The sequence below is a fragment of the Drosophila arizonae genome, chromosome X (assembly GCF_054131065.1).
Source record: "Drosophila arizonae isolate 15081-1271.41 chromosome X, UAZ_ARI_1.0, whole genome shotgun sequence".
NCBI classification, from domain to species: domain Eukaryota; kingdom Metazoa; phylum Arthropoda; class Insecta; order Diptera; family Drosophilidae; genus Drosophila; species Drosophila arizonae.
Window position 1 is genome coordinate 23,798,120 of NC_142927.1, and position 23,795 is coordinate 23,821,914.

A 23,795-nucleotide genomic window follows, 5' to 3' on the forward strand; every position below is an offset into this window, starting at 1 on the left:
GCAGGAAGCAGAATACGGTTAATGTTGTTTTTGGTTATGTTGGGTTATTTTAAGAAAATATCGATTTTTTGAATACTCTTGAATTTGAAGAGCACAAGAATCATATATTATTTATTATATTAAATAAGACATTCTGAATATTATTTAGAATATTAATTCATTTTTAATTTAAATGCATTTAATCAATTATAATTTGTTATTAGATTGTTCGATGTTTAAGTATCGCAAATAGCGATATATCGCTGTTATGGTACCTATGAAAAATAACAGACAACTGTGCCGAATAACAGCCAGTCATAACAGTGCTGACAACTGTCACTCTGCTGTTATTGTTCAATCTAACTGGGTCAGTTTAACGTCGCTGCTGTTTGTATTTTTCTAAATTTATGTATTTCTTTCCAAACATATATTTTTCGAGCGTACAAATAAAAGTGTTTTTGTTTGAAATCTTGAAATAATATTGTCACTGTAAACAGTGTATGTGAAACGTATTTTGAAAATACAGTACGAACTGCAAGTGAATTTGCCGCTGACGCCTTTGCCGGCAAATGCACCACACTCAAAACGCGCGTGTGTGTGGGTATGTCTGTGTGAATGTGTGTGTGTAGCAGTAGCAACGTGCCCGAGATTAGATCACTCTTGTTGCAAGTCTCGCTGTTGTTACTGTTATTGTTGTTTGAATGCGAGACACGAGCTCAATTAGCTATGACAATTGGAGATTCTTTGAATTGCATAATCAATGAATGCTTTGGTCATTGCGTGTGCGTGTGAAATGCGTCTGCAGCAGCTTCGGCGGTTGCGGCTGCTGTTGACTGCGCGCGCGTCATCTCTGCGTGTTTATGTGTGTGTGTGTGCGAGAGCAAATGCGTGTGTGTGTGTTTATGTGGGCGTCTCTCGTTCAGTGAACGAAAGTGACACAAAAACTTATAAATAAGTGCTTCAAGTATATTTATTGTTTAAAAACGAAAAAAGTCGATCAATCGCATGAATTTGTAATTGTTGCTGTTGCTTTCATTGTTGTTATTTATTTATTTTTTGTTTGTGCGCGCGCGCAACTTGAGTCAATTATTGTTGGTCAACAATGTGCGGGCCAAGCAATTTGTTGCGGTTTTAGATATGAGTGTGTGTGTGTGCTAATTGTTTATTTGGGCAATGCAAAGCGCTTGACCTACATTTTGATACCTTAGCTATCAAATTCTTGCCATGCATGCGCAAGACAGAGAGAAAAGCAGCAAGAGAGAGAATTACTTTTGTTTTTATGTGCGCTCACTCGCACACATGCACGCGCACAGCATGCAGTGCATTGCATTGTATTTGCATACAATGACAAATGTCAATTAGCATTTGAATTTTGTACTTTGTGGAGAGAATCAATGCCTATGTTACTTAACATCCCCAGAGAGAAAGAGAGCATAACAGTGCACGTTAACAGTTTGTTGACAGCATGCGCGCGCTCTTCATGATAAAAATGTCATGCATGTGATAAATGTGATAAATCCAAAAAAAAAAGAAAAGCAAGTGGCAATAAACTAATAAACCCTAAGTGCTAGATAAGATTGTAAAATTGTAAGACAGAGAGACAGAGAGAGTAAGAGAAATACATAGGGAGGGAATACATGTATATATAAATACATATATACTTATGCTCAGCATTGGCAAATGTATTTGTAAATTGTACATACAAAATATGAAAAGCAGCAGCAACAAGCTAGGGTCGCCGCTGATAGTGATAATTGCTTGATAATGAGCATACGGAATGAGTTCCGCTTTGTTGCTTGATAAGCAAACGCGACCAGACAACGGGACAGTGCACCGTACGCTGCACGTTACACGCTCCACACGTTCCACACTCGCAAACAGACACACACATACGATCCACACAATTATATTGTACATATATAGTATATAGAGTATTTGTTGGTCAATCAGCGTCTCTGACTAGCGTAATCTTCTTGTCTGCTCCAACTATAGCTGCAAAAATGAAATTGTGTAACATCTAAAGGCGAAACGCAAAAGAAGTCCCGAATCAATTTGACAGAGCATCCACCGTCCAGGCAACAGGTTGTGAACCACACACCCACACCCACACACACACACACGGCTACACTCTAAGCTACTTCTGGAACACAACCAAGCGGAGCAACAGCAGCAGAAGGAGCAGCAGCAGCCAAAGCAGCGGCAGCTACAATGCACCAGCGTCGCAACAGCCTCTGCCAGCCGCTGCTCAGCAACGGCGGCTGCAAGGATGCAGCTCCAGCTCCACCTTCGGCGTCAGTTCCGGCGGCAGCAGAAGTTTCTGCTGCCACTCCAGCAGCAGCATCCGCTGAATCCGTGGATGTGGCCGCCGCAGTGGGTGCCTCAGCGCCGATGCCACTGCGATGCGGCTGCTACTTCTCGCTGGCCTGTTCCATTGGCTCGATGAGCCTGGCCTGCGGCAGCCTGTGGCAAATCCCGAACACCACCGACCGGATCACGCTACAGCGTGGCCTCTTCCTCACCTCGCTCGGTTTCATCTACTTCATCTCGCTGACCGACTTCTGCAACAAGTATCTGCTGGAGACAAAGCGTGGACAGCAATTCCGCAACAAATATCGCTTAATGATATCCGATGTCCTCGAAATAACCAACAAGTAAGTCCAGCTATATACATATATACTTCGAAATTTCTAAACTATTTCTAAACTATATTGTATTCATATATATATTTCATATATACAGGACAATAGTATTGCTTAATGTTAGTAAAATTTGATTTTAAAAGCGTTAGATAACCGAAGACCGTTCATAAATTAATTAATGACTTTTGAGGAAAGCTTGAATAAAAATCTATTTAACCCTAGTCGAACTTTATATATATATTATTAATTAATATAGGGCTTTCAACAAATTGAATGAATTAGAACAGTTGTAGTCGTTCATAAAAATAGTAGTAGTACAAATAGGGGAGAAAAAAACTACTCCGAGTCTGATAATATATGAATATGTTTTTTGTTCTAATATTGAATTGTGAATCGATTATATTTTATTACGGTTCAGCATGTGTGGGGCGTGAAATCGATGAGGTAATGGATCCGCAGCCCTCCTAACATCGTCCTATGGGGTGTATATACATATACATATATATATGTACATAAGTATATTCATTCAATGAAACACAAATCTCAATTTACTTTCGCTACCTTCTCGCGTTCTTTATCACTAGACAAATAGTTAATGAACTGGATTGGCGATTATTATTAATATTATTATTATTATTGAAAGAAAGACATCCGTTTAGATTGAGAATTATATATGTATGCACGCTGCCTATAACGAACGATGAGAATTTACAACTGCAAAAAATAGAACGTTTTCTGTTCTTCCTTAAAAAAAATATATATTATTCTCCACTACTGAGCTTTATTATGTCCTAATTCTGATATCTTCTTCATTCTGATATCTTAACATATATATCTTTATTTTGTATTTGTCCTGGTATCTTTATATCTTCCTTGGCCCGTGGGTCAAAGTCAAAGTTTTCAATTGAACTTGACCTCAATTCTGGCGTTCAATCCCAATTGAAATTGTTTGCATGTGCTTTTTTTTTTTTTTGTGTAAATTCATTCAGATGAAACAACAACGGGTCATGGTCAGAGAAAAGCAAACAGAGAGGAACAAAGAGTGAGGCGCAGAAGAGGAATAGAGAGTGAGAATGAGAATGAAGGAGAGCAATGTTGAGCTAGAGTCAATAGTCCTTGGCCTTCATTGAACTAACCTAAGTCAGAGAGTAATTATATATGTGATATGTAAATGGGAAATATATATAGTATATATTTTCATTATCTATTGTATTGTATTACATATATTCTATCTATTTATATATAAATACATAGCTTGTCTATGCCCAAAAGGAACTCAATCTCTAAAGCACAGCTTTACTAACTAACTATATATATATATATATATATATATATATATTTGTATTTATATACATACATATGTTTTATTAAACAATGACAATGATGCTTCTCTATTATAGCACTTAGCCTTTATTTGAGATTTCCGTTTTAGGAAAACATCAAATGGAATCTCAGTTAGGAAAAGTAGAATTCGCAAAAGTTTTGCAGTCCTCTAAAAATCTCCAAAAGCAATCGCAATTCCTTTGTGAGTTTACAGCTTTTGATTGCCAATTGAAGCTCTGAGTATTTTAATTAAACTCAGCTCGATTATTCACTTTGTTTATTTTTATTTTCTTATTTGAAATCTAACTCGTCTCTCGTCATATATTCAAATGTTGTTTCATGCCTTCCAATTGAAAGCTAATTATGTACAGTGCGGCGCATTTGAATAGGTTGGGCTTTGATAGGTTTTGTTGGTTACAAAAGTTATATCTCATCAACGAATGCCCCGATTTGCATGAAATAAATATTGTTTCATAAAACAAGTTACCAAGAGTTTTTCAGTAAATTTTTGTTTTTATTTGTCTACCTGTATAGAGCATATTATAGTGGAATTTTTCTTGATTTCACCTGCCGAGTAGCAAAAATGGTTTCAGCTGCTTTGATCTTGTTATTGCATATTTGTTCCGCCTTTCATATTTTTTCAATTATTTTCGTCATTACGAAAGAAATTCATTAAAATATTTAGACTGTAGCCAATCCTGTTATTGGGTTCTTCTTGGTATTTTTGCTCCAATTTGAATATAACCTTGTATTTTTCCGTTTTAAAACTCGCTAAACCGATTTTCACGAGTTACCTTTTGAAAAATAACAGTAATTGCTTAAAATAAAAAATGAATGTTCTACTTCTTCTCAGAATTATTCAAGTAAACCAAAAAAAAGAAAAGCAAAAACAAATAACTCATTTTTCGACATATTTTTGATAAACTAAAAAAATTAAACTATAGTAATATAACATTAAATGAAAGATTATAGAGCTGAAACTTTTTTGCTTTTTCATAATGTATATATAAAACAAAATTTATTTCATTCATTTTGTAATCAGCAAAAAAGTCCAACTTGTTACTAACATGCTCAATTTCGGTTTGTTCTTGTTGTTCATTGTTTAAGAAGAAGAAGAAATGGAGAACAAATAAACATTTCAATGAAGGGAAACAGCCAGCAGCAAGGAATGTGGTGAACAAAAATAGAAACAATCAAATTCATCGAATTCGCATTGCCATCGTCAATTGGCGCGTCCATTCAAACTGGTTCCGCTGCACCCCGCCCACAGCCTCCCCCGCCCCGTTCGCTGCTCTGGACTGTCGTTGAGAGTGTTAATTAAACTGTGTGTAGAATTGCTTAGCTTATTTTGAATGGACTCAGTGCAGGCGTCTCTCTCACACCAGCCACCCTCCCTCCCTCTCTCCCTCTCTCTCTCTCTCTCTCTCTCTCTCTCTCTCTCTCTATCCCTCTCTCTCTCTCTGCGTCTCTATCTGTAGAGTCAAGCTCGAGTTGCCTCCCAGCGATTACATCGTGCACGTTTGACGGTCACAGTTGCTTGGGTATGGGCCAAGGGGGGTGTGTGGGAGGGGGTGTGAGGGCTGCATTCGGAGGTGGGATCAACAAAATAAAATGTGTTATAAAAACGGCGACTCATGTGACTGCATCACAAAATTGAGCAGAGTGCGGTCGACTAATAAATGAGGTGGTATTGAAACTGTTATACGGTCACAGCCAATTACTGTTATACAATATAAATTATAACAGTATGACACTTAGTGAAACAAATAAATTTAAACTCAACAGCTGACAGCTGCTTCTGTGAGTTTTTACGCTGTTATACTGCTTTCCGAATTGTTATACAGTCTAAAGCAGGTCAGCTGCTCTATTGTTCAACTAAAAGTGGTTTTCTTATAAGTGTTATACTATCTGATAACCTTTACATCGTTCGCTAGTGTTATACAGATGTTATACTAATCTATATACCTGTTATAAGGTCTATATCTAAAACTTGTTCTTTGTATACCAAATTAAGTTATACAACTGTAATTGCACTCTTGCTAAAACTGTTATACTTAAATGCCCAACTATTGTATTTAACCTTTGTTGACTTCAATATGTGCAAAGTGTCATACCGATCGATCGATCGATCGATCAATAACGTTAGACTAATAACTGTATTGCCCACTTAGCAATCAATTTTAATATCTACCAGAAGAGCTTACCCCTGCTCAAGTGCGAGTGTCTATCTGTGTCTATCTATGTGTGTGTGTGTGTGCACGTTCTCAGATAAGCTTCTCACTATGGTCGATTGCTAAAACAAAAGTCTGCCCACTCAATTATATATATATATATATTCGTATGTATAACACACTGAAACTATTATATGCGAAATTGTGAGGCGCATATTCTACTCGCAGACCTAATGAATCGTTTGTGTGGGTGTGTGTATGCATGTGTATGTATGTGTGTGGGTGTGTGCTTAGTTCTATTGACTAACAACTCGAATGGAACTGAGGGCAATTTATGAAAAGCTCGCAGCGCACAATTCACACCTCGTACCTTGACCAGCCTTGACTTTTCTCATAAATCTAAATTAGACATAGTTATAACATTTTATTACTACTATTATACTATTATTTGTTGTCGCTTTTCCTATATATCATCAAAGATATGTGTGAATATATACACATGCAAGGCCAGACTGAAAAGCCTAGCCTAACGACCCAGTAACCGATATCATTATTTATCACAATTGCCTTTGATTGGTATCGATGTTAAATGCGAACTATTTGGCCCGCTCGGTATATGCGTAGATCGGTCATTGAACATATTGACACCTTAGCGCCTTATTCATTAGCAATTCGCCATGGGCAATGGTCAATGCCCATTTCAATAAATAGAACGAATGCCCATCCATTCGTTTCGATACGCTCCAATTTTCGTTTGGGGGTGCGACGCCACTTTCAAGGCTAAATGCACAGTAAGCACGAAAAAAAAGCACAAATAAGAAAAAAAAAAAAACAAGGTTGAGTTCCAAAACATTCTCGAAATATAGCGAGGAGTGCCATAGACAGACAATCTGATAAGCTCCACACAAGGCAGGGGAACCTGCCTGAACCTGTGCAACATTCTTACCCAAAATGTGTTAAGGCACAGAGGAGCATTTTATTTGGGACTGAATGACTAATAGTTGCCCTATAATGAGTCTGCATTCACTGTATAAATATCGATAGGAACCTAGACATATGGATATACCAGTATATACGAGAAAAAGAACTTGTTGTAGTTTATTCTTATCTAGCAAGTACGTTCCTTATATACCTAACAATCTAGTTGAACATGTGAATCATATAGTCAGCTCTTGCTACTGCTTGATTTATATAGGTGAACATTCTATTAATCTACCGCATTCTCTATATAGCTGAATATTCTCATATATCTGATGGATTTGATTACCTTTAAACATTTTCCCTTCTACTGACAATTTTTCCTAGTTAGGATAATCGTTAAACGTATACTTTATTTTTATACCTATTTAAATTTCTATTGCAAATGCCTTCATCAAATAAAATACCTTTAAATTCCCTTTAATTAATAGGCATTGGGCTCTAGGCATTTCAGGTTTAGTAACTTCATTAATTGGACTGCTTCAATTAGTACAGTTTCACAGTAATTCACTTAATAGCTAAATAATTGCTTGACTTCATCAAATGGCACTTAATTCCGCCACAGATTTGATCGGGTCCAAATTGGTTCTAATTATTCAGTTCCGCTTTGGTTCCCCTAAGCCTTAACTGACTCGAAATAAGCTCTTTTATTAGGGAGGATTAGTCATAATTGTAGGATTCGGTATTGGGCTTCATAGCTTATCTGTTATAAAAGTGTTGTCTACACACACACTAACAGACTGTTATATATGCTAATAAGTACTAATACTATTTGCTCTTATATAGGTACTCTCCATTTAGTTACATCGAATAACAATTGAGGTGCACATTCTGTTATACACTAAACTTGTCTATCCAACAAGTTATTATATACCATCTATTCGCATTCCCGCACTATTATTCTTACATATACATTCTATTTATACTTACATATACATTCTATTGTATACATTGCTATTTCCATTGCTATCTATTACTTCAGTCATATCTAGCAACTGTTATACATATTGGTATACATATTCGGTGCATTTAAGCATGCTGTTATACACAATCTTAATGTTTGTAAATTTAATATTCACCGTATTATATTGAAGTTATTCATAACTAACTACTGTTATACAGACTGGTATACATGATGACCCACATAATCCCTATGCTTATTTACATACAAAGTAGAGCTGTTATATTATTATTATTATATATAATTTATTCAAATTGATCAACTGTTATACACATTGATATACATCATTCATAGCATTCTTGATGTTTGGGCATCAGCTATTGGTAGTGCGTTGTACTCTGTACGTCACCTTATTCTGTTATACGGTTTATTATCTGACATTCAATCAATGCCACCCACTGTTATACACGCCGAATTGCGAGTAGCTACGCTAACAGTTTCAGTTAGCACTCTCCCACCACCATTCACTATCACTGTTCTACAATCGTACGTGTCCACGCCCATTCACGCATACTGTTATATAAAAGCCACTCAACTCCGGCCGGCCCTTGACGGGCCCGTACGGCTCTCCTTTTGGGCTGACCTTGCCCTTAGACTGACTAGCCCTGACCTTTTGGGCAACGAGCACATTTGCGGCTAATGAAGTCATCCATCGCAGCGTTGGGTTTCCGACTCGTATTAAATATCATAATCCCGCATTTCGTGCAAATGAAAAATGCAACTGAAAATGAAATCATTTAATGGATTTTAATCGAAGCTGAATTGTGAAAATTTAACTTTGGGTTGGGGGCATACGATTCCAAAATGTATTTTTTTTTGGAATTGCATTGCCTCTATATATTTATGTATGTATGTGTGTGTGTGTGTGTGTTGGAATGTATGTATGAGTATGTGTGTATGTGTGTATTCGTTATGCTCATATACAAATATATATATATTTTGGTATTTATCTCTATCTATATATACACATATGTGTTGAGCAACAATTATTTGCGATTCTTCCTCTTGCCACGCGCCTTGCACTTTCGCCGCCTCTTGGCCAGGGACTCATTTCCGATGCTCTCGGCTTGACTGATGCAACTGATGCCGCCGCTGACGCTGTCGCTGATCTCGTTCTTACTGCTGTTGGTTTTGCTGATGTTGATGTTGTTGTTGTCAATGTTGTGGGTGTTATTGATGCTGCTGGTGTTGTTGTTGGTGTTGGTGTTGTTATTGCTGCTATTGTTGTTGCTGTTCTTGTCGTCGTCCAGCTGAAAGGTAACGGTCTTAGGAGAACTAACAATAGGCTCAATATCCTCATAGGTAATCGCAGCTATAACCGCCTTCTCATCCACCTCTACCCGAGCACCCTTCACAGCAACCCCATCTTCGCTTTCACTTTCAGCACCGTCAGCTGCTGCTGCTGCTGCTGTTGCTGCTGCTGTTGGTGTTGGTTTTGGTGCTGCTGTTGTTGGCCTTGTTGTTGCTGTTGCTGTTGGTTTTGCTTTTGTTTTTGCTTTTGCTGACGGTGTTTGATTAGACCTTGGGGACGGTTCCACAGAGCCAGCGCACATGCGTATGGGTGCATGGTAGGAGATATGGGCGCCAACAACACTGCTGAGTCGCGTCGCATTCGGCTGGAAATCAATTAGCATGGGGCGTGGCTGCACCTGTTTTTTACCGTGGGCCAACAATTGCTTTTTCTGCGCCTCGATCAGCTGCCGCTGCTCCTCAATCAGTTTCTGTTGCTGCTTGAGCATTTCAATTTGTTTGGCCTTCTGCTCGGCGGCCTCGGCTTGTCGCAGCTCGGACTTTTCGAGCATCAGTTGCTGCTGCTGCTGCTGCTGCTTCAGGCGCTGCTCGTTGGCCAGCAGCGATTGCTGCTGCTGCACCACAATTCGGCGGCCCAGCTGATCGGGCATCGGATGCTTCTTCAGCTGGTTTATGAGCGGCAAATACTTGACATCCACAACAATTGGCGGCGGCATATCAAAGGCGGACTCCTGCTCGGTTTCGCCATCATCGATGTCGTTATCGCTGCTGATCTTGGGCATCGATGGCTCTTGGTCTGGCTGCGACTCCTGCTCCAGTTGCTGATCCGACTCGGTTTCCAGCTCTGTTTCCTGATCCAGCTCCGTTCCCTGCTGCTGGCTCTGCCCCGACTCCTGCTCCTGCTCCTCCATTTTGTCCAGCAACTCGCTTTTGCTCTCGCTCAGCCCCTTCTTGCTGCTGCTGCTGCGACGCGAGTGTCGCGCTCCTGCAACCTGATTCGCCTGATTCAACCGCCGCACCATCGGACGATACAGATAGCGTATGGGCAGCGGCTTCTTGCCGCGCGCCAGAGGCTTCGACACAAAATGCTGATAGCTTATGTCGATGCCATCCTCAATGGTCTTGGGCACCTTGTGCTGCTCCACTCGCACGATTTTCGGCGCACACCCTCTGCTGGCCGGCGCCGCTGTTACTCCTGCCTTCCTTCGATGCTCCTCCTGCTGCTCCCTTGCTGGCCTTGCAGTCGCCAGCTGCTGTGGCTGCTGCTGCTGCTGCCGCTGTTGCTGCTGCTGTTGCCGGATTTGCAGCCGATTGCTCATGTAGTGGGGCGAGCTGGGCCTCAGTGAGGTAGCTGCTGCGGCTGCTGTTGCGGCTGCTGCTTTTGCAGCTTTTGCTGCTTTCGCCGCTGCTGCTGCTTTTGCAGCTTTTGCTGCTGCCTTTGCGGCTGATGTCCTGATTGGTGCACGCGTTGGCGTGCGCGTTTGCACCTCGGGCATTATTTTGATGACCGTCGACGTTAGCTTAAGGCTCTTGCTGTTGCATTTAAAGGTGCGCGGCGTGTCGTAGGTCTCGCTGTTCGACCAGTTGTCGCTGCTGCTGTTGCTGCTACTGGTACTGCTACTGCTGCTACTACTGCTGCTGCTGCTGCTGCTGCTGCTGCTGGCCACGCCCATAGTCGTTTGATAGTCAGAGTGGCTGGAGGTGCTCTGGCGTTGAGCCAACGCTGGCGCTGCAGACAACTGACTGTTGTCGATGGACGCCATCGGCTCAGCGATCTCCGCTGTGTGCTGCTGCTCCTGCTGCTTGGAACTACTTATGCAGGTCGCATTTTGATCGTGCGCCTGATTCACCTCCGAGGAGGACTCGCTGCACTGGCGAAAATTGCTCTGAGGCAACAGCAGCCATTTCGTCTTTGCCGGCGCAGCGCGCATTCGCAGCGTCCGACGTCCGCGCGGCGCATGCCTCCGACAGGTGCAGACGTGGCCGTTGCCGTTGCCGTTGCTGCTTCCTGCTGACTTGTAGTCCGAATCGGTATTGGTGTCGTCAGCGCCTCCCGCATTGCTGCGATTGCAACTGCGATGGTTGAGCGTAGCTGTGGCATTTGCTTTTTTGGGCGCCACCTCCTGCTGCTGTTGCTGCTTTTGCTTCTGCTGCTGCTGCTGTTGCTTCTGCTGCTGTTGCTGCTGTCCGATCTTGTACGGGCGCTTGCTGCTCGCGCTGGCATTGGCCGCTGCCCTGTTCAGGCTGCCGACGACCTTGCTCGTCATTAGCGCTGTGCGTCGCGCAAACTGCTCCGCGGTGAGCGAGATGGCCGGCGCCTTGGAGTGGGCGGTGCGTCGTTTGGCACTTTTCGATTTGGGATCTCTCGATATTGGCTGTCGCATGGTCGCCCCGTACCGTGCGCTGGAGAGCAGGCCACCGGCGCCCTCGCCAGCGCCCAGGGCCATGGAGCCATAGAAGGCGTTGGAGCCAACGCCTCCGACTCCCGCAATGAATTTCGACCTTTCTAAAGACATTCGCTTGTTAGCTGAATTAAATTAAATTTGAATACGAAATCTTTTGTATTCGGCCCTCGATTAGATTCTAAACGATTATCTTCTATATACATATATATATAAATATTTATGCATAAATATAAGTATATATATATATACAATTCTTTCTTTCTTTTTTCTTATTTGTTTCTTCTTTCTTCTTGAGGAATGGGCGCTCTTCTTGTAAAATTTTTAATTTGAACCAAAGATTATCTGTATTATTATATTTTTTTTGGTGTTGTTTTCTTTTCTGATATTTCTGAATTATTTTTTTTATAGTTTTGAATTTAGCATATTTCCGAAAGCCTGAATCAAATAGTTTGTCATTTCTAATGAGGGACTAAGTATACTGGTTTGAAGTGTAACAGCTGCCTACCTATCTAAAAAATTTGCCTGTTCTACAAACCGCTTGACGCTGTGCCTTAAAGGTATAGAAATAGATGTGGCATTACAAATTACCGATTTTATTCGAATTTCATATTCCCAGTTGTTCTTCTATTATGCCTAGTAATGCTAACTAGCAGTGGTAGCACATAATCTTCTTTAAAGCAAAGAGATAATAACTTTAGTTTTTCTATAGACTTGTGGATCATCTTTCAACAAATAAAATTCGCAAATCCCATCCATTATTCAAAGACTTAAATGTTCCCACTATAACAGTGAGCAAAAATTGAATGTTAGCTGAAATTTCCCTACTACTAATGGTTTACTCCACATTCAAATGCTGAAATTTCCCCACAAATGCATGAAAACAACTAGAATTATTCTAACATTCATTGCCCGGTATCAATAAAAAGCTGCAATTTCCCTACATTTACTTAATGCCTATAATTTGCTTGCTGAAATTTCCCCACTATTCTTTGCAATCCTTTGATCGTGGTGGCATTTGATATCTGGCAACCACTGTTAATAGTTATTCTTACTTAATGTTAACTAACAGTGCTGTTAGAGTGGCTTCAGACCTTCGGCTTTTGCTCTGTTATTCCATTTCAATATTGGCCGGCAGAGCTTTGCAAAAGCTTTAAAGCTGTAGAAATCAAGTAAATGAATATTTTAGTAAATATTTCTTCAATCCTGCAGCCTTTTGTCATCAACAATGGCTGAAATGTTAGAATGCAACTTCAAACTGCAAAGTGAATATTTATTTACTTCAATCTGTTAAATTACTCAAATGTTATATAACTCTTAGTTGTATTATAGCTGCTGCAGTCTCAAAAAATCACGTCAATTTCATTTTCATATGCGTGTGACTATGTTTGTCAACTTAAGGCATAAAAATAAGGCGATTCGAACTCAAACACCTGCAAAAATCTTCTTAGAAGCTAACAATGACAAATTTTATCTACTAAAGATAACGATAAGTTGTGGATTTCTGGCAGACAAACAATAATTTCAAATACCCGTTGTCTTTGTAAATTGACGACTTGATCAAGGAAGTAACTGCTATCGTTTATTTTTAAAATCGTAGTCTAGCTATTCATAAACTCAAAGTTCTTACCTAAAGACACTCAGACAATACTAAAATTGGTTCATTTGCTTAATCGTGGGTACACATGTAAAACGTTTAATAACATTCCATCTTCTGTTACCTTATATACCCAATTAACATACATATGTAAATTTTGTACAGTAGGGCGACCTTTAGTACTCTGATAAATTTCCACTTCTATTAATTAAAATAAACTGTTAACATAAATATGCACATATTTGAAAAGCTATAATGAAAAACTCAGTTTAATTCGGATTTCGTACGGACTATTTATATATTTAAAGGTAGCTTATGTGGGCCAATTTCACAGAAATTTTACTTGATTAATTTTACAGTTTTGGCGTTTTTTGATGCTAAACAACAACAAAATTAGAGAAAGATGATAGATGATGATATAGATATAGATAGATATATATATAATATACGTATATACGTATGTGTGTGGGTTGAGTACTACAGTAGTGGGCTTCTTTCTCTGTTCTGTTCTGTGCAACAGATTCAAATGTTGCCAAATTATGAATTCGTATCATTGAATGTTACATCTTGAGAGTGCTTTGGCGATTCCGTTTGCTAAGGCGCTTGCTAATCGTACTAGAGTAACGCTTCGATCCTGAAGCGCGATGGATGGTGCTACGTGGCGGTGTGACGTCAGAGACATTGTCGGCGGGTTTTCGTTCACAAAACTGTCGATTCAATACGGATTGTCGGGCATTGTTTATCTCTTCAGTCTGCGCATCAGTGCCGGACATTTTCAATTTGCGGCGACGCTTCTTGCGATTCTGCGCAACCATACGCTTATCGACCGTGCTAACCCTATTGTATAGCTTACATATAGACTGGCACTGCCGTACAGTGTAGAGGCGACGCGAGAGCTGTTCCTGATGGCGTATACCGCAAACGAGCTTATTCAAGTCAATTGTCTGGAGTGTCTGGAGCAGCAGATCCAGATGCACCGGGCAAAATGCATGCTCGTTGAGTTGCCGGAGCAGACGCATCAGATACTTACGCTGATCGGAGGTAAGCACTTCCCTTAGAAACATCAGCCGGACTATCTTGTTTATGTTATCCGCGTCCAGCGGATCGATGGGTTGCCCACACCGATCGTACATGCTATCGTAGATCTCCAAATCGTTAAGCTCCGTATATGGCGCTTTGACATGCTCCATCACATCCCAGACACGATCGCGCGGAAAGCGCTGCAGTGGCTGCACTTGCTGATAGGCCAATTTGAAAAGCAGCGATACCATATACTGTACGGAGCATTTGAATAGGCAGCTAAGGGCCTCAATAATGTGACGATTGCGCCGGCAAATGCAATCGCAATCGGAGGTATACCCATCGTCCTCATCTGTGGAATTCTTTTTGCAGTTCCTGCAATTGTGCTCTTCGCAATGCTGGAACCATTTATAGCTGTCCACGGGTCGCAGTTTCTCCAGTGGGGGTCGACAGCAGCCGGTGTGCAAGGTACAACAGTGGACACGGCATGGAGCGCACATGTTCAATAATTTGTTGTTGCCGAACGAAGATCTAGTTTTTTTTTTGTTCTTTTTTTTTTTTTTTTGCCAAATATTAGAGTCAAAAGGCTACATGATCACGTATACTACTTGCACCCAATGTCCGATGTTCTCCAAAAGACTCAAATCAGGAGTAGACTGTGCTTGAAGTTAGCTAAACTCGAATCCAAAGCAAAGGCAGCTCTGATGGTATCATAAATGATTTTCAGCTTGATGTTTGTTTAATCATTTGGACTTATAGTTTTTCCTAATGGTAGTAGACAGAGTAATAGAGATAGAGTAGTTAGAGAAAGATAGAGGAAGTCTAGACAGCGAGAGAGAGGGTAGACAGAGAGGGAGAGGGAGAGGGAGAGATAGCGACCAGACAGGCATAGGCAGAGAATGAGGAAGAGATTGGGCAAACAGAGAGAAAGATAGAGAGTGAGACAAAATAAGCAGAGAGAAAGAAAGTGTATGTAGAGAAAGAGAATAGAAAGAGAGAGAAGGAGTATCCCTATTCTACTCCCGGGGACAGAGAGAGACAGAGAATGAGGGAGAGATTAAGCAAACAGAGAGAAAGATAGAGAGTGAGACAAAATAAGCAGAGAGGTAGAAAGTGTATGTAAAGAAAGAGAATAGAAAGAGAGAGAAGGAGTATCCCTATTCCACTCCCGGGGACAAAGAGAGACAGAGAGCAAGTAAGAAAGGGAGGTCAACTATATGGAGAGCAAGTACGAGATAGAGAGAGAGAGAGAGAGAGAGAGAGAAAGAGAAAGAGAAAGAGAAGGAGAAAGAGTATACAGACCGTGGAGATGGAATAAGAGACGGAAAATAAGAAATGGAAAGAGAAAACTAAATTTAATATTAAGGTATATATAAAACAAATAATATGACTAGTGCCAACAGAACCCATTAAAAGTAATGTTTAAGAGCTCAGAGAAATCACGCGAGGGAGGTAGAGGGGCAGATAGATAAGTAAGGCGAGACTGACACTGAAAATGAGAATTGGGAAAGTCCATGGTAGAGTCGTCCATAAATGAGGTTGGTGCCTTTGGCAGATTGTGAACTTAAGCCCTGAGCACTTTGACTTTTAAACAAGTTTCGAATGACTTTTGATAACGTCAAAATTGAATTCTATTAAAGTTTCGGCATTTCCAAATTGGCAGTGAGTGCTAACCAAAATCGTCGAGCGCCCTCAGCATTGAGGGTTCCCTACTATGCAATAGTCAGCTGGCGGTTGCGACTAGCCTGGACAGCAGCTAAAGCAATTGGAGCGCGAAAAGTAACCAAAGCAACAGCATTACTAAAGGGATGACACTGTCCACAGCAGTGGAAGCCATTGGGAACTGGGATCGAGATCGAGCTAAAGATAGCAGCGCAATGGGCTGCCAGGAGCGATTCATGGCGAACGAAATGCAAAACTTTCCGCCATGCGATTCGAGCATCGCAAAGCGGCATTTTGCCTTTTGTCTCTGTAAGAAGCACTCCCAGCGGCAGACGTCGCTGTCACGTCGACGAACGCCCGGGCAGCGGACGTTTGAGCAGCTGTTGGTCAACGATGGGAAGCCGGAGCGCCTATTGGTGCCCGATTTGGCCACGGACTGGTTTCGCAAGCAGAAGGTCTTTCTCGACAAGGTCACGTCGAAGGAGCTGCTGCAAATGCAGCTGACCAAGCAACTGGAGGACTTACCCAGCCAATTCAAGCCTTCGGTATGCGACTGCAAGAGATGCGGCTGCAACGAGCCGAAGGTGCAGGAAAGCATTCAGTACTTGGACTATTGCCAGGAGCTGCGCCGACGTCGCCAGCATCTGCAGCGTCAGCGCCATCATAAGCGTCAGGGCGAGCTCATGTGCGACTGCCACAATCCGCCCGCGTGGCCGTATGCTGAGCGCCAGCGCGTTAGCCAGAGTGACCAGCCCTTGGACAATGAGCAGGCTAAGCCCAAGCCAGAGTCAGAGCTAGATCTAGAGCTAGAGCCAGAGCCAGAGCCAGTGCCAGAGCCGGAGGAGTCGAGCAAGGCAAATAAGATAACCGTATGTCCGACACATGTTGCGGGCTGCATGCCGGACACGTTGGCGGAGAGGACTCGCTTTACGGGCGGACTCTCGGTGCGATCGAAGGGCAAGATCTGCCACATGTATCCGCAGCGGACGTGCTGCTGCCTGCGAGCGAGACGGCGGAAGTCATGCGGCTGCATCTTTCAGGCGGATGGCCAGCCCATGGGCGATGAATGCATTGCAGCGTGTCGCCGCTTTGAGTCGCCGCTGCCACGCCTACGCAAGAAGTACAGCTTGCGCGAGGTGCCGCAGCGGCGACTGAATCCGGCGTGCTTTCGCCGCATCTCACCGGAATTCTATGGCCTGCTCAAGAGCTACGAGGACGGCATGAGCAAACGATATCCGCTCTACGGCGTGCCCCTGCGCTGTTGGTGCAAAACTACGCCGTGCTGCGGCTGCGAGCAGCCGGCGACTGATGCGTGCGAGCAACCCTGCCTGGGTGACCAAGGACTGGAGGCTTGCGTCGGCTATCCGGCCAAGAAGGACCGACCCACGAACGATAGCAAAGATACCGAGTCCTCAGACCCGATTGAAGAGCTGCCTCCCAACTACATGGATGCTCCAGTTTGCGATGAGGACACTTGCAAAGTGTACAAGTGTCCCGGCCTTGTATGCACCAGTGCGAAATGCCAGCAGAATGCCTGTGATGAGAATTGCGAGAGCAGAGAGCAAGAGCCCACTCAGACCGACCAAACGAGCTGTCCGAAGCGCAGCCAAGAGAAAAACGAGCAACAAGCTGGAGAATCGCACCATGACACAAAGGACTCGAGCGTACCGAACACAGAGCTCCTGTCGGAGGCTATGCTCAATGCTCGCTCTTTGGTGTCCAGTCAGTCGACAACTGTTGGAGTCAGCAAGGCCGGGCCGGACACTGTGCAACATTGTTGCTATCCCAAGCAGTGGTTCTTCAAGAATAAGATCGTGAAAGATACGAGCTCCTGCATGGGGGAGGAGCCAGAGCTTAAGGCAAAGCGAAAGGGCATACTCGGTAGCGTGGCGGGTCTTTGCAAGCGGGTCATAATGCCGGGCCGCTATTTGCTCTACAGTCTCAGCACAATGAATCGCCAGCACGTGACGTATGACGATCTGTCAACGAAAAAGGCAAAGCCATCAAAGGAGCCGCCAAAGGAAATAGTGGAGAAAGCAAAGAGTGCATCGTTCTTTTCCAGCAAATCGAAGTCTAGCAACTGGACTCCAAGTCAATCACAGGGCACGCTGTGGCACTCGTCGGCCAGCTGTTCGATCGTGCAGAACAAATGCAACTACCTGAAGCGCAAGCCAATTGCAGGACAATTCGGCAAAATTGGCTCTCAATGGATGTCAGCCAATAAGATCAATCTCACGCCGTCTTTTTTGCCGCATAGACAGAAATTTATGATGGTCCAAGGCAAACGGCCAGAATGGATGACTCACTCGACAACAGATATCGATGAAACGGCAATTGAAACTCGAACTTCTGATCCCGCACAGGGGCAGCCGAGAAACGTTCAGCTGGAGGAGGCTTCCAACGAGGAGTTAGCGGAACAACCAGAGGCAGTTAACCCTAATGCAGTATTCGTCAATACGATGTCCAGGACAAATGAAAAGCACTCGACGAGCCAAGCTGCGCGAGCCAGCTACGTACCCAAGACAGACTATTCGCAGCTAATGCATCTTGTGGCACGCAAACGACCCAAGACGGCGCACCACAAACGCTGCGCGGTTTCGTTTGCGGAGAGGCAGCGCGTCAATGGCAGACAACCGACAAATCTGATGCAACGCCAACAGACACGCAGCAGCAAGGAGCAGCATGGGTCAAGTCCAGAGAGACGTCGCAGTGCCAGTCCCGTGCCAAGCAAGAAACAACGGACGATTAATCAAATTGATACGCCCATGCAAATAGCCGAGCCGGTCTACTCCAAGAGTCTGTCATCAGTCCAGCATAGGACGAATTTGCAGGCGCCGAGCTCAGCTTGGCTCTCGGCTTATTCGGATGACAGCATTTCGCTCAAGGATCAGTTCATGTCATGCGAGAGCCAGGAGTCCAAGAATAGAGCGCCCGCTCACAGGCAACCCAAAGATATCCCAGACCCTCAATCAGCCGATTTAAATGATCACTGGCCAGCTGAAAGGGCCCTACCGGACAAGGAGTACGAACCCCACGAGCAACAGCATTCGAGCTATACGGCTCGCATGGCGAGGCTGTACAATGCAAACGCTTCCCATGGCATTGGTATGCAGGTGACAAATATGGCCGAGAAATACCCACAGAAGGTATTTGAGTCAAACACTGACCAAAACTTGGTTGAACAGCCGCAGCAGCATCGGACTAACGGACCGAGTGTGAATAGCGCTGCCCAGAGTGCACATAATGTGTTGGATTTCAAGTCAAATATATCGAATGAAACATCCATGGACACGGTAGAGCATAATGCGGAGCGTGTGGCCAATATAACACACTATGTGGAGGGGCCATCGCAAGGTGATCTCAAAATGAATAGCATTCCGAGTGCACAGCCGACGGAGTCCCATGGCGTTCCCAATCTCATGTTTTCTAAGAGGTCGCCCAACAATAAAAAGATTATAAATCTTCGCGATATGGTGCTGAAGTTGCCCAAGGTAAAGGTCAAATACCCGCATTGCAAGGCGCATTCTCTGTTGTCCACACGTCGTCCGCCTCCACCTCCTAGTCCGCCTCAGCACTTTCGGGTGAATCAAGTGAAGATGCTGGACGATGAGCAATGGAGGCAGCTCCTTGAGCAGGCGAATCTGAATTACATCAATCAGCAGAATTCCACGCGAATGGGTCGAAAACACGGTAGTGGCAGAGATTACAAAAACGATAACGATATCGATAACAAGAACGGAAATAACGAAAGCGAAAACTACAATGATGGACACATGAGAAACTGTCGCTCACGTTCTGGCTGCGACGTTCAGTTCCAGGATAATGACTCGCCATCGAATCCAACAAAGCAAATGTCCAAGTCGCTCTTCAATAATCCCACAACATTGGGATTTATCGGACGTCAAGCCCCATTGCCCAGGCCACGCACGTATGCAATCAGTTCCTATTCGCAGCGAGCTAAAAAGATCTATACCGCGCCTATTGGCTTTAGGGCCAGCGTGACTACCGATTCCGGAATCGATGCCAACTCTCAAAAAAGCAAACAATTCTCCAGCTCTGAGGATGTTCGGCAACAGACGGTACAGGCGGAAGATCCAAGCGATGAGAAATTAAAGCGCCCGCCAGTGGAGCGCTGTCCAAAGAAACCGGCGGTTATGCGGCCGCCCTCGATCTTGACCAGTGAGTTCCTGGGACGCAACCCCAGTGATGTGATAAACGCAGAATACGGCAACAGGGCAATTGTGAGGATGTCTGCCAACAATACGATCGATTGCAGAGACGTGGAATATGTGCATACGGCGGGTAGGCGCAAAAGCGACATGCTGCCCGCCTTTAGCGAGTCCTTTGGCTACCCGGAGCCAAGTAGACGCCACTCTCAGAGCTCCATTGATTATGCGTTGCCCAGCAGCAGACAGGCTGGCCTGCCACAGCCGAGCTCCATACTGAAGTCTGCGTCGAAGCCGCTGACCAACATGCTGAAGCAGGTGACCGATGTACGGCATGTGAATTTCATGTCAACCAACATGTCGGACCTTATTGTCCCTTCGCGTGAACATCGGCAGGCCGTCTACGCCGAGGCGGAGGGAACTACCTCTTTCAGCATGCACTCCGGTAAACATCGTCCCGCGATAGTTCGCGCCCAATCCGTATACAAGAGCGTGCCGCATAAGTTTAGTTTTATGCAGCCGAAAAGATCGAAGAGCATAGAATCGCCGCTGGCTGAGACAGAGAAGATGCCATCGCTCTTTGCAATACCCACCTTGCCATTTACTCAGGAGACGGCGCATATTGGCAACTCGAAGGTTTACCACCAGAGCTACACCGGTCACAAACGATTGTCGACACGCACGAAGACGACACCAAAGCAGCGAAAGTTGGAGGAGAGCCGTTTGCCCACTAACTCGCAGCTGTTGACGAAGCGGGGCGACATTCCAAGGATAAAAAGAGTAGCCAAAGATCGTCCAATGCCACGGAGTGTGTCGCTATTCTCCGACTTGGATTTCAACACATATTATACGCCCGCACGTCACATTACCAACATAAAGAATACGGATCTTCCTGGCACCACCACCACCGATATGTCGCTCACGCTGACCACTGTGCTGGATCAGATTAAGCATAAGTGCCGCGGCTGCAGCACCAACAGTTGTCCACCCACAGCCGAATGCCGTTTGCCCCCACCATCGTCCTCCGACGATGATGAGGATAGTGAGCCGGATTATAAGAGACTGTCATATCCTTGCTCTCCGCACAAAGTGATGGGCAACACTCAGGACTTGGGTGAGGACAATTATCCGAGACGTCGCTGCTGCCTGCGCCGGCTGCCCGAAGAGCCGATTGTCATTGCGCCCACCTCCGGCGGTCTGCGTCTGCAGCAGCTCAGACAGAAATGTCTGCCCACGCTCTTTTACGGCCGGAGGTGCTGAGAACCAAGTCGTCCAGCTGGAGTAAATCGCAACGCTTCGCACACATTAAGTAATATACGCTCGATGTGTCCAAAGCTAGTGTGAACAATATTGATCCGTCTTCTTTTTTTTTTTTTTTTTGTGAGAAAGGGTATTGAATAAAAAAAAGTTACAAAAAGAAGCCCTCTTGAAAATTGTATTTGAGTAACTCCTCATGTCTCCCGATTGCTCTCATATTTACCTCTGGTTTATTGTTCCTTCCTGCCTGTTTGCTGTATCTCTGTGTTGGTGTTAATCGAGTCGTTCTGGAAAATTGTATGTAATTATAATCAACGTGAATTTAAGCTTTGGCACCTCTAAATATTCCTCGATCAGAATTTTCCTACTAAAAGTGCTTGACTTCTGTTACTGCCTGAGTTAACAGCCTGATTGCAGTGCCCTGTAAACTAACAGCTCTCTGTTAAATCGGAGTTTGTTCCATTGCTAACTCATCTCTGTCCAACCATTTCGATCTCTTTTAACGGATTTTCTTTCTTTGTTCTTTACAGAATCGTCTCGGCCATCCAGGCCTCGTTCTCCTTTCTGGTGGGTCTGATCGTCTGCAAGTCAACGTGCAGCAAGTCGTTTGTGTATGCCTCGCACTTTCTAATGGAGGCATACGGCTGGTTCGGCACCGCCTATTTCATGTACGACATTTGGTCCATGTACAAGGTGCACACCCAGAAGATTGCCGACAAGCTGCACTTGCTGCGCCTGACCAAGTCCCAGCCCTTTACCAATGGCCATGCCCGCAAGTATTACGACAAGGCCGGCGTTGGTGGAGGCGACCGCGGCGGTGGCAACAACAACGGCAGCACGCCGAGCACTCCGCACGAGATATGCGACTATGATGGCGCCTGTGTCCAGATACCCAAGGATGGCCGTTGGGACTTCTTGAAGTATGTGCTGACGCATCCGGTTATGATGATACATCACGTCTTCATTGGCACCTTCGGACTGCTGGTCGTGACGGTGAGCATCGAATGGAATTATATACATATAAGCATGCCGTAATACTGTTCCTTGCTTTCAGTATATACGCGGAGGCGGACATTGCATCTATAGCTACATGTTCATGATGGAGTTCTCCACGCCGTTTGTCTCGCTGCGCAGCATTCTGAGCACGATGGGCCTGAAGGACTCGCGTGTGTATATTGTCAATGGACTCCTGATGCTGGTCACGTTCTTTGTCTGCCGCGTCTGCATGTGGCCATATGTCATGTGGCGCTATAGCCTGGCCATCGATGCCGCCTCCATGTGGTCGGCCATGTGCGGATTGCCGCGCGGTTGCCTCATCAGCATTGCCATATTGTTCTTGCCGCAACTCTACTGGTTCTATCTAATGCTTATGGGTGCACTTAAGGTATGTACTTGTCCTGCTCTCTCTCTCTTTCTCTCGTTTTGTTCAGAGAGAGATAGATAATGTTGGCTCTCATTTATTTTCATGTGTTTTCACAGGTTTTTCTGCCTAAGCGACGGAAGCAGCCATCGGCTCTTGGCACTCAGCCGCAGGCGAATGCCCTGACAGACACGCCCACTTCCACGCCTACGCCCACGCCCACGCCTCCAGCTTCACCGAAGCCCACGGCCACGCCCACGCCCTTACCCACGCTAGCCACCCTCACCAGCAATGGCAAGCAGAAGTAGTGCGAATTGTTAAAGTTGACGAGATGCAATTGAGGAGGAGAGGAGAGAAGTCCGGCCCCAACTGCATAGCTATTAATACATCTAACTAATGTATTTTAACACTTTTTTTTTGTTTTGTTTTTGCAACACCACTTGCACACGCCTTGCTTTTGTTTATTAACTATTTAACATGAGGAATCGCAGCAGTTAATTTTACACAATGTTTTGAGTAAAGCTTTTCGGGCAGAGCTTTTTGTTAGCTTTAGAAAAACAACAGACAGCCTGATCCCAGCCAGAGACACTTGTTTAGTTATATATACTTATAAAAATATATATAAATTGCTAACTTTTAAAGACATTAGTAACAAAAAAAAAAAAAAAAAAAAAAAAAAAAAAAAAAAAAAACAAACAAACAAATACAAAAACAAAAACAAATCAAAAACGATAAAAAGCAAAACACAAAAAAAAAATTGAAAAACGAAACGAAAAATTAAAACAAAATAAAATGATGTTGCTTACTTTTAAAAGGCAAAAACTAATCCAAATGCAAAAACAAACAAAATCAAGTAAAAATTTATGTAACTGTTGTAATCTATCTTCTACAAAGAAGAAGAAGTGAAAGGAAAACGTTGCTAATAGCTAAGATTGTAATGCCCATCTATTGATCAAGCCATATATAGTTAAGGTGCCTGTTATAGTGCATGTTAAATATTTGAAGATGTGGCAACACTGGCAGCTAGCT

The 23,795-nt window shown here is 43.8% G+C and overlaps 3 protein-coding genes across 8 annotated transcripts; 1 reads left to right on the plus strand and 2 right to left on the minus strand.

The window, feature by feature from the left end:
- Window positions 1-283: 283 nt before the first annotated feature.
- On the plus strand, window positions 284-23,484 carry LOC108618947 (ceramide synthase). Of its 6 annotated transcripts, none has more exons than XM_018015182.2 (5): window positions 284-346; window positions 1,972-2,630; window positions 21,937-22,399; window positions 22,461-22,790; window positions 22,886-23,484. In XM_018015182.2, exons 2-5 carry the CDS (start codon window positions 2,188-2,190, stop codon window positions 23,072-23,074), a joined length of 1,425 nt encoding a protein of 474 aa, XP_017870671.1. In that variant the 5' UTR covers window positions 284-346; window positions 1,972-2,187; the 3' UTR covers window positions 23,075-23,484. The 6 variants fall into 6 exon arrangements, with proteins under 6 accessions (XP_017870671.1, XP_089332279.1, XP_089332277.1 ...); XM_089476153.1 differs by having other exon boundaries at window positions 310-366; XM_089476151.1 differs by having other exon boundaries at window positions 337-477.
- Window positions 8,774-12,215, minus strand: LOC149268032 (uncharacterized). Its single transcript, XM_089476150.1, has one exon. The coding sequence runs from the start codon at window positions 11,816-11,818 to the stop codon at window positions 9,038-9,040; it is 2,781 nt and encodes a 926-aa protein (XP_089332276.1). The 5' UTR covers window positions 11,819-12,215; the 3' UTR covers window positions 8,774-9,037.
- LOC108618949 (uncharacterized) lies at window positions 13,570-14,821 on the minus strand. The gene has a single exon (XM_018015187.2). The coding sequence runs from the start codon at window positions 14,819-14,821 to the stop codon at window positions 13,862-13,864; it is 960 nt and encodes a 319-aa protein (XP_017870676.1). The 3' UTR covers window positions 13,570-13,861.
- Window positions 23,485-23,795: the final 311 nt, after the last annotated feature.